This window comes from Orycteropus afer, unplaced genomic scaffold (assembly GCF_000298275.1).
Source record: "Orycteropus afer afer isolate SDZICR_OR568_19922 unplaced genomic scaffold, OryAfe1.0 scaffold00074, whole genome shotgun sequence".
Lineage (NCBI taxonomy): Eukaryota > Metazoa > Chordata > Mammalia > Tubulidentata > Orycteropodidae > Orycteropus > Orycteropus afer.
Window position 1 is genome coordinate 5,178,110 of NW_006921661.1, and position 10,447 is coordinate 5,188,556.

General features: G+C 35.8%; 1 protein-coding gene across 1 annotated transcript in view; it reads right to left on the minus strand.

Moving 5' to 3' along the window:
* UVRAG (UV radiation resistance associated) overlaps positions 1-10,447 on the minus strand; it is a 481,244-nt gene that overhangs the window by 194,651 nt on the left and 276,146 nt on the right. Inside the window, exons 9-10 of the mRNA XM_007941031.2 lie at positions 5,116-5,200; positions 3,239-3,326 (exon numbers count right to left, since the gene is read on the minus strand). Of these exons, the coding sequence (XP_007939222.2) occupies positions 3,239-3,326; positions 5,116-5,200 (173 nt within the window). The remainder of the gene's footprint in view (positions 1-3,238; positions 3,327-5,115; positions 5,201-10,447) is intronic.

A 10,447-nucleotide genomic window follows, 5' to 3' on the forward strand; every position in this document is an offset into this window, starting at 1 on the left:
AAATGTACCATGTTTATTTTGGGAACAAGAGAGGTATAACAAAGATTATAGGTGCTGAAAACTGTTCTGAAATCTATCCTAGCAAATACTTTAAGCTATGGGCAGCATCTCTGTGGGAATTTGGGTATGTGGACTCTTTTTATTTTTATTGTGATTTGGGTGAAGGTTTACAGAGCAAATTCACTTTCCATACAGCGGTTCACATATACTTTGTCTCATGACATTGACCACAAAAAACCTAAAATTTTTATCAGAAGAGTATCTTTTGACTAATGATTATCTATAAATGAAGAGTTCAAAATGGATTTAATAGATTTCTCTGAGCAACTTCAAATCCTATTAGCTTTCTGCTATGAAAATCAGTCTTTTAAATCTATTTTCATTAAAGAGAAAGCAAGGAAACTTAGTAGATTTGGTTCTCTAAAAAAAAAAAAAGATTCTAGTTTTACTTTTTTGCATTTACTAAGAATCTAGGTTTGAAAATGTCCTGTTACCCCAGGAAAATTGTAAGTAGCACTAATAAATATAAGTTGATATAAGCTTATACTTTAAAAGCAATGCATATGTACCTGCATGAATCTGTCCGTAAATAATAGAAACGGTCGTGTTACAAGGTACCTTCGAGTCAGTTCTGACTCACACTGATCCTGTGTACAACAGAACGCAGCATTGCCTGGGCCTGCACCATCCTCACAATCATTGCTGTGTTTTGAGCCCATCGTTGCAGCCACTGTGCCAATCTATCTCCTTAAGGGTCTTCCTCTTTTTTGCTGACCCTCTACTTTACCAAGCATGATGTACTTCTCCAAAGACTGGTTTCTCCCAATAACATGTCCAAAGTACATTAGACAAAGTCTTACCACCCTCACTTCTAAGGAGCTTTCTGCTGTACCTCTTCTAAGACATTCTTCTGGCAGGCAACAGCATATTCAATATTCTTCACCAACATCATAAGTCAAGTGCACCAGTTCTTCACTCTTCCTTATTCATTTTCCAGCTTTCACATGCATATGAGGTGATTGAAAAGCAGGTATATCTTAGTCTTCAAAGTGACATCTTTTCTTTTCTTTTTTTAAAGAAATCTTTTGCAGATTTGCTCAATGCAATACTTCATTTCATTTCTTGACTGCTGCTTCCATGGATCCAAGTAAAATGAAATCCTTGACAATTTCAATATTTTGTTTGTTTATCATGATGCTGTTTATCAGTTCATTTGTGAGGATTTTTGTTTTATGTTGAGGTATAATTCATAATGAAGACCGTAGTCTGTGATTATCAATAAATGCTTCAAATATTCATTTTCAGCAAGCAAGGTTATGTCATCTGTGTGTGTTATTAACAAGTCTTCTTGCAATCCTGATGCCACATTCTTCTTCATATAGTCCAACATCTTGGGTTATTTGCTTAGCACACCTTTCCTGATTTTAAACAACACAGTATTCCTCTGTTCTGTTCAAATGACTGCCTCTTGATCCATGTTTGGGTTCCATATGAACACAATGATATATTCTGGAATTTTCATTCTTCACAATGTTATACATAATTTCTTATGATTAACATAGTCAAATGCCTTTGCATAAAAAAATAAAACATAAGTAAACATCTTTTTGGTATTCTCTGCTTTCAGCCAAGATCCATCTAATATCAGCAATGGTATCCCTTGTTCCCATCCTCTTCTGAATCTGCCTTGAATTTCTGAAAGTTCTCTGTCCGTGTACTGCTGCAACTATTTTTAAATTATCTTCAGCAACATTTTACTAACATGTGATATTAATGACATTGTACAATATCTTCGGAATTCTGTTGGATCACCTTTCTTTGGAATGGACACAGTATGTATCTCTTCCAGTTGGTTGGCCAGGTAGCTATCTTCCAAATTTCTTGGCATAGATGAGTGCTCATCTCCAGCACTGCATCCATTTGTTGAAACATACTAATTGGCATTCTGTCAATTGGAGGGTTGTTTTTTGCCAGTGCCTTCAGTGCAGCTTGGACTTCTTCCTTCAATACCACTGGTTCTTGATCATATGCTACCTCCTGAAATGATTGAACACTGAGAAATTCTTTTTGGTACAGAGACTTTATGTATTCTTGCTATCCTATTTTGATGCTTCCTACATCTTTCAATATTTTTCACATAGAATCCTTCAAGAGTCCAATCCAAGGCTTGGATTTTTTCCTTCAATTTTTTGCAGCTTGAGAAATGCTGGGTATGTTTTTTCCTCTTGGTTTTCTAACCCCAAGTCTTTACACATTTTATAATACTTTACTTTAAAATCTTCTGGTTAGCTCTTTTACGTCATCATTTCTTCCACTAGCTTTAGCTAGTCTACATTCAAGAGCAAGTTTCATAATCTCTTCTAACATCCATTTTTGTCTTTTCTTTCTTTCCCATCTTTTTATTTTTTGTTTTCCTCTTATATGATATCCTTGATATCATTCCACAAACTTGTCTGTTCTTTGATCTTAGTGTTCAGGGTGTCAAATCTATTCTTGAGATAGCCTCTAAATCCAGGTGGATACACTCAAGGTCATACTTTGGCTCTTGTGGCCTTGTTTTAGTTTTCTTCAGCTTCAATTTGAACTTGCATATGAGCAATGGATGGTCTGTTCAACAGTCATCCCCTGTCCTTGTTCTGACCAATGATATTGAGCTTCTCCTTTGTTTTTTTCCACAAATGTAATAAATTTGATTCCTACGTATTCCATCGGTGAGGTCTATGTGTATAGCTGCCATTTATGTTGTTGAAAAAAAGGTATTTACAGTGAGTAAGTTGTTAGTCTTGCAAAATTCTATCATGTGAACGCTGGTGTCATTTCTATCACCAAGGTCATATTTTCCAACTACTGATCCTTTCTCATTTGTAAGTTTCACATTCCAACTACCAGTAACTATCAATGCATCCTGACTGTATGTTTGATCAATTTTATTTGGAAATGGTGGTAGTAGATAATTTAGTTGTCTGAAAAGAGCCTAAGGAAACCAGAACTAATTTGGCATTCTTTTAGATAAAGGTGAGTGCATATCACCACTAGTATATATGAAAGAAAAAAAATGAACTGTGGAAACTAAGGCCAATTAAATCCAATTATTAATATAAATAGATATTAGCTCCTGAATGAATTATACCAGAGCATCTGTTAAGATTAAAGCAACAGGTTTGTTCATTGGGAAGAAAATTCAAACTGAAATTATATTTTCAAAATGAAGTTTCTTTTCAGAAAATTTAAAACTTACCAAATCAATAGGGTAAATGTAGGAAAGCTCAGATAGTAATTGCTTGCATCGAATTGTCAACTGAGCATTAGTCTTCAAAAAAAGTTCTCTAATAAGAAAGAGGAAAGCACATTCATTAAAAAAAAACTCACATAATTTCTAGCATTAATTTTCTAACATTCATGTCCACATACATGATGCAGAGAAAGAATAAATAGTGTGCAATATGCCACCATAAATGCAAAAGTACAGGCAAGAATAATAGCTACCATGAGTCCTGATCTATCTCCAAATGCTACTAATCAAGCTGACAGCCATTGTCTGTGACCAGAGCTGTGCTAAGATATACAGATAATACAAATCATTATTCTACTCTATTCTAGCTGTTTTACAAGTGGTTTTATTTAACTTTTACTACTATTGTACAAAGGTGGTGTTATTGGATCATTTTATAGACAAAGAATTGAGACTTAGACAAGTTAAGTAAACTGAGCAAGGTCTTATACCTCTATTTAAGGAATACCATATGGTATTTCCTGAAAATAGTATTCTATCTTTCACTCATAATTATCTCAAAAAAATTAAAATAAAAATGAAAAAAATAACCTGCTGACATTAAAAAGAAAAGCAGAGTAAAAAGAGCAAACCAAAAACTGTAGAATGAGATGGCCCAGCTCCTTCTTGAACTATTTGAGAAACATGACCAATAAGTAAGATACCAGGAACAAATTACCTTCTCAGCTATGTTAACAATTTAAGATAAAAAATAATTTAGGAGAAGCCATAAGTCTATCTTGAATAGGAAAGCTGTGGTATAATGAAAAGAACACTGAAAAGTGAAATGAGATAAATTTCTGCCTTTGTTAATGAACTGGGACAAGTAATAACCTCCCTGAACCTTGTTTTCCTATCATGGCATGATCGTCTTATTTCGGAAAGATGATTCTTTCCAGGCCTAACATTCTTGAATACTCAATTGCTAAGGTTTCTCGATGAAAAATGAAGTAAAGGAGGACTTTCAGGAAAAATAAGCAAAGATGAGCAAAAGCATAGAAGTAGCAACAAATCAAATAGTTACTATGGAAAATAAGAAGGAAAATTATTAGCACTTGTTAAATGAAAGGTAGGGAGAGAATGAATTTAAAGTGCAATTACATAGTGTCAATTTATTGAAGAGTATTAGAAAGTTAAGCAAAAGTATCACCATTTAAGCAGACAAATGATACGGTAAAAATGGTATTTTAAGTGGAGAAGTCTGAAAGCAACATGGAAGATGAACTAGAAAGATGGAGAAACTGATGTTACTGAGATAACCTAGGAAGCTGTGGAGGTAATCCAATTGAGCTAATTAGAAGGAAGACTGAATCTGAAGAAAAGCTCTAAGCTAAACTACATGTAGATGGCAGGAGGAAGAGAGGATTCAAAGATTAAGCCATGGTGCTGAGGTTTAGGAAACTGGAAGAACAGGTTCATGTTTCCGACTGTGACTATGTACTGGGAGTTCTCATAACTGGCCTCTAGCACAGTACAAAGTACATCAACACCCATTACTGTCTAGTCAATTCCAGCTCATGGAGACCCAGGGTGTGGTAGAGCAGAACTGTGTTCCAAAGGGTTTTCAACGGCTTGTTTGTCAGCAGATCATCTTCGCCTCTTTTGAGCAGCCTCTGGCGGAACTTGAACCTCCAACTTACTGCATAGCAGCTAGTACATTAATCATTTGCACCACCCAGGGACTCTGCACAGCACACAGCACATATTTAATAAAAATAAACATGACACTGAGGTGTGTGGAATATAAATTAATACCAGCAATTCTGAAAGAATGCTACTTTTCCAAATGTTATCCCCACAGTAAACTCAATACTCACAGCAATTATTCTCAAAGTTGTGCTTACCTTTGTGCAGTACACTCTTTCCTCAATTCATTTAAAGATTCCTTTTGGAGTTGAAGCTTGAGGTGTTCAGTTGAAAATGCGCTTCCTGGAGGGAGATTGAAAGAGACAATTCCAGATTTAGCACTGCAGAAAGGACTGAATACTCAGTCACAAACAGACAGGGCCCACCCTTGGGTTTGAGAGGAAAACAAGCAGAGTTCAAGGCAATGCGGTTGGGTCTAGAGGACTTCTAGGGAGATTAATTAGAGTAAGTTTCCCGAGAGGTTCAATTTCCACACAAGTCCAATCTCTGTTACTGCTGTTGTTAGCTGCTGTCAAGTTGGTCCCTGACTCACGGCAACCCCATGTGTTACAGAGCAGAACTTCTCTATTGGGTTTTTTCAGCTGTAATCTTTATGGAAGCAAAACTTCCAGGCCTTTGTCTCTAACAGGAGCCAAGAGCAGGAGTCTATGCCTCTCTTCTGGCCATACATTTCTGAACTGCTAACCAAAGAATCCTGACAAGATTTCAAAATTCAGACAATTTTAGAAAAAGAAGTTAATTTCCTTTGATCATAAATGCTATACAACATTACTGAGAGCAAAAGAGTAGAGCAGGAAAAATCACCTGCGTGTTTACCTCTACAACACAACTATTAAACCTGTTGCCGTCAGGTCATTCCAAATCAGGATGGCTGACCCCACGTGTGTCAGTGGCGAACTGTGCTCCACAGCTAATCTGGAGATCACCAGACCTTTCTCCTGAATGTCACTGGGAACCTTTCTGTTGGCAGCAGAGTGCATTATATGTCTTATTCACAATTATAAGTAGTTTTAGTTACAAGTATAATATATAAAAAATGTGTATTCTGATGTTTCCTAATTATGTCAAAGTCTTTTTACATGTTGCTAGATAGTCTTGTTGTTGTTGTTATGTGCCGTCGAGTCAGACCCGACTCATAGCGACCCCTCCTTGGGTTTCCGAGGCAGTATCACTACAGAAGTAGATTGCCCAATCTTCCTTCTGGGGAGTGGCTGGTGGGTTTGAACCAACAGCCTTCTGGTTAGCAGTCAAGTGCCTTAGCCACTATGCTACCAGAGCTAGTCTTAGTTACATTTAATATTTAATAATTCAATTTTATGGATGTGGATTATGTGAATATTCCACACTTTAACCAACTGATATCCCCAGACCCTAATCTCATTATAGAATGTTCAATTTCCTTTTGGAACTTGCTTTAGTATTACAGTATTTGTGTTCATACAGCTGATTTTTGTGTTTATATCAATGTTTTGGAACTTCCCTTCTGTGGTCATAAAATCCTTTTACATTTCTTACTCTAAGAAAATGAGAACTTTTTACGTCCTTGACAATCCAGGCCCTATTATAACTACAGAAGTCTTCAAGCACAAAAAACTATTTTTTTAAACCCTGACACATTAAAGTTCCAGGTTTTATAAGGAATTTAGTTTCGTGAATTGTGGGCCAATAGGAAAAGGTACCCTAAACTCTTCTTTTACATACCTCCTACAACAGGGAGGAACAGGAGGTAAATTAACTAACCTAACTACAGAGCTTGGACCTCAGCACTAAACGGACCAATAGAAATAAGTTTATCAATATATTTTAATCACCCTACTCTTCTCTCTCAACTATATCTGAATGCTCAGTAAGTTGGGAACTCTGCCCCATTAAGTGAAACTTAATCAAGGAACACTCACTGCCATGGAGTTGATTCCAACTCACAGTGACCCCCATTGAGTTTCTGAGGCTGTAAATCTTTATAGAAGTTGATGGTCTCATCTTCCTTCCATGGAGTGGCTGGTGAGTTTGAACCACTGACCTTCTGGTTAGCAGTCAAATGCCTTATCCACTACACCACGAGAGCTCCTTACTTATCTTCTTTAGTCCCAATATGATTTCTTCCCAAATCTTCACCTCAATGATTTCATAATCATTAGGTTGACATACCTGCCCTCCCCCCACATACTTTCACCAGAAACCATGTGAATTTTTTCACCACTACAGAAATTTGCAATATTATTCTTTGTCCTAGATAAATTAGGCTATCTCAACTCTAAGAGTTCCAGCAAAACCACAAATAGGCCCCAAGACAGCTGAGTTTCAAAATACAAATGTGTGTACCCTCCTCAGTTTTAAAGACTCTTTAGGACAAATTATTACATTAAAAAAAAGAAAAAACAGTAACAAAAAATTCTTCTTTCAATTTGGCATAAAGGAAAGCTAAATTTAAAACAATATTCTAACCAGCTAATAAATAGGGTAAAATGTTAAAAGTTAAGTCTGGGCAAAGTATATAGGTAATCTTTGCACTCTTCTTATTCTTACATTTTAATAAGTGTGAAATGATTTCTAAATAAAAAAAGTAAATCCAAAACCAGAAAGAACTCACTTGAGAGGCCACTGTTTTTCTATATAGCTTTATCAGAATCAAGGCCTTAGATAGCACATTGGCATCATCTCCCTAAAACATTCAAGTCCTTTTTTTCCTTTAACTGAAAGGCAATATATAGCCCAGTAGTGTAATGTCTAAGGGATATGACTGCTAACCAGAAGGCTGGTGGTTCAAACCCACCAGCTGCTCTGTGAAAAGAAGATGGGCAATCTACTTCCATAAAGATTTACAGCCTTGGAAACCCAATGGGGGTCACTATGAGTCAGGATCGACTCAGTGGCAGTGGGATATAGCCCAGGTATACTGGGGTGGGCTCTGGAATAAAACTGACTGATTTTTTAGTTAGGCTCAGCTAGAGAATAACATATGAAGATACCTCAGAAAACTCAACCTAAATTATTTAAATCATTTTAAAAGAGTAATATTGAGGCAATGGTGTGCTCAGTCTCTTTCGAGGTTATTCAGGTTATGTACTACCAGTTCAAATACTAGGTGACTGATGTTGTGTCCTACTAAGGGTATCACATCTTGAAGCAAAGATGTCTTTAAGACCAAGCACAGAACTTGCTTCTTATCTAAATTCTCCCTACATTTCACATTGATTGGTGACTTCTGCTTGAATCAATCTTTACTACAGTGGTTGTAAAATAATAATTTTCAAACTCTACTTCGTAGTGATACTACCTCGGCAACCCAAGGAGGGGTCGCTATGAGTCAGGTCCGACTCAACGACACATAACAACAACAACAGTACTCTCTACACATTTATCAATCAGGACTTGGTATTCTATTGTAAGAAAGAGCCCTCCTTTTTCCATTCATTAAGCACCTATTTATTATCAGTATGGAATTATAGATTAATTTTTTACTTTTCAGTGTCTTACAATTTATTACCGTATTTGGTTATCTTGGTGCTCAAATGGTCACAGATTTGCCCAGTGGAAGTATTTAGCCTAAATTCCATGCCCTTAAAGGAACTCTGGTGGCACAGTGGTTAAGGCATTCAGATGGTAATCAAAAGGTCAATGGTTCAAACACACCAGTTGCTCCACAGGAGAAAGATGGGGCAGTCTGCTTCTGTAAAGATTTATAGCCTTGGAAACCCTATGGGGCAGTTCTACTTTGTTCAATAGGGTCACTATGAGTTGTAATTAACTTGATAGCAGTCAGCTAGGTTTGGTTTGGGTTTCCATGTCTGTGACATGCTATGATTTTGTTATTCAAAGTACCACCTTATTATCATTTTCATTTCTATAGTATCTATAGTGATGTACCCTCTTTCATTCCTAATATTGGCAATTTGTATTTTATCTTTTTATCTTTGTTAGTCTAGCTTAGGCTTATCAATTTTATTAATTTTTTTTTTAAAGAATAACCTTTGGTTTCATCTTTTTTTAAATGATATTTCTTTTCCCTGATTTCTGCTGATTATATTTTACTTCTCCCACTCAATTTGGGTTTAATTTGCTTTTCTTTCCCTATTTCTTAAGATAACGAGCTTAGGTTATAGATTGGAGACACTTTCTTTTCTAATGTGAATGCTTAATGCTGTAACTTTCCCTGTAAGCACTGTTATATCTGCAATGCTTCAAATGTTGATATGTTATAGACTCATTTTAATTCATTTAAAAATATTTTCTAATTTTTCTTCTTATTTCTTCATTTACTTACATGTGTTCTACATATTTCCAAATTTTGGGGAATTTTCCAGTTATCTTTCTGTTAGTAATTTCTAGTTTATTTCTGTCTTAGTGAGAGATTGTAGATTGCATGATTTTAATTCTTTTGTGTTCCTTTGTTTTATGGCCCTGAAGATGTTCTGTATAATTGAAAGTTCTATGTATAGCCAACTTCAGTTTTCTTTGGATTAGTGTTAGTGTTAGCATGATGTATCTCTTTCTACTCTTTTATTTTATATATATATATATATGTATATTTGAAGTAGGTTTCTTATAGACAACATTTAATTAGGTTTTGCTTTTCTTTTTTATCAAATATGGACAGTCTTTGTTTTTTAATTTGGGTATTTAGACCATTTATATTTAATGCCAATGGCAGGATAATATCCATACACTTACAAGGAAGATCAGTTCATACTACTATTATTCAAAACACCAAAGCCAAAGATGAGGAAATTGAAAATTTCTACCAACTTCTGCAGTCTGAAATTGACCGAACATGCAACCAAGATGTGTTGATTATCACTGGTGATTGGAATGCAAAAGTTGGAAACAAAGAAAAATCACCAGTAGTTGGAAAATATGGCCTTGGTGATAGAAATGATGCTGGAGATTGCATGAAAGAATTCTGCAAGACCAATGACTTATTCATTGCAAATACCTTTTCTCAACAACACAAAGGGTGGTTATACACGTGGACTTCACCAAATGGAGTACAGAAGAATCAGATTAACAACATCTATGGCAGGAGGTGATGGAGAAGCTCAATACCTTCAGCCACAAAAAGGCCAGGAGCTGATTGTGGAACAGTCCATCAACTGCTCATATGCCAGTTCAAGTTGAAGCTGAAGACAATTAAAACAAATCCAGGAGAGCCAAAATATGACTTTGATTATATTACTCCTGAATATAGAGACCATCTAAAGAATAAATTTGATACACTGAACACCAATGACTGAAAACCAGAGGAATTGTGGGATGACATCAAGAACGTCATCCATGAAGAAAGCAAATGGTCATTAAAACAACAGGAAAGGAAGAAAAGACCAAAATGGATGTCAAAAGAGATTCTGAAACTTGCCCTTGAATGGCGAGTAGCTAAAGCAAATGGAAGGAATGACAAGACAAAAGAGCTGAACAGAAGATTTTAAATAATAGCTTGAGAAGACAAAGTCAATTATTATAATGAAATGTGCAAAGACCTGGAGTTAGAAAACCAAAAGGGAAGAACATGTTCAGCATTTCTCAAGCTGAAAG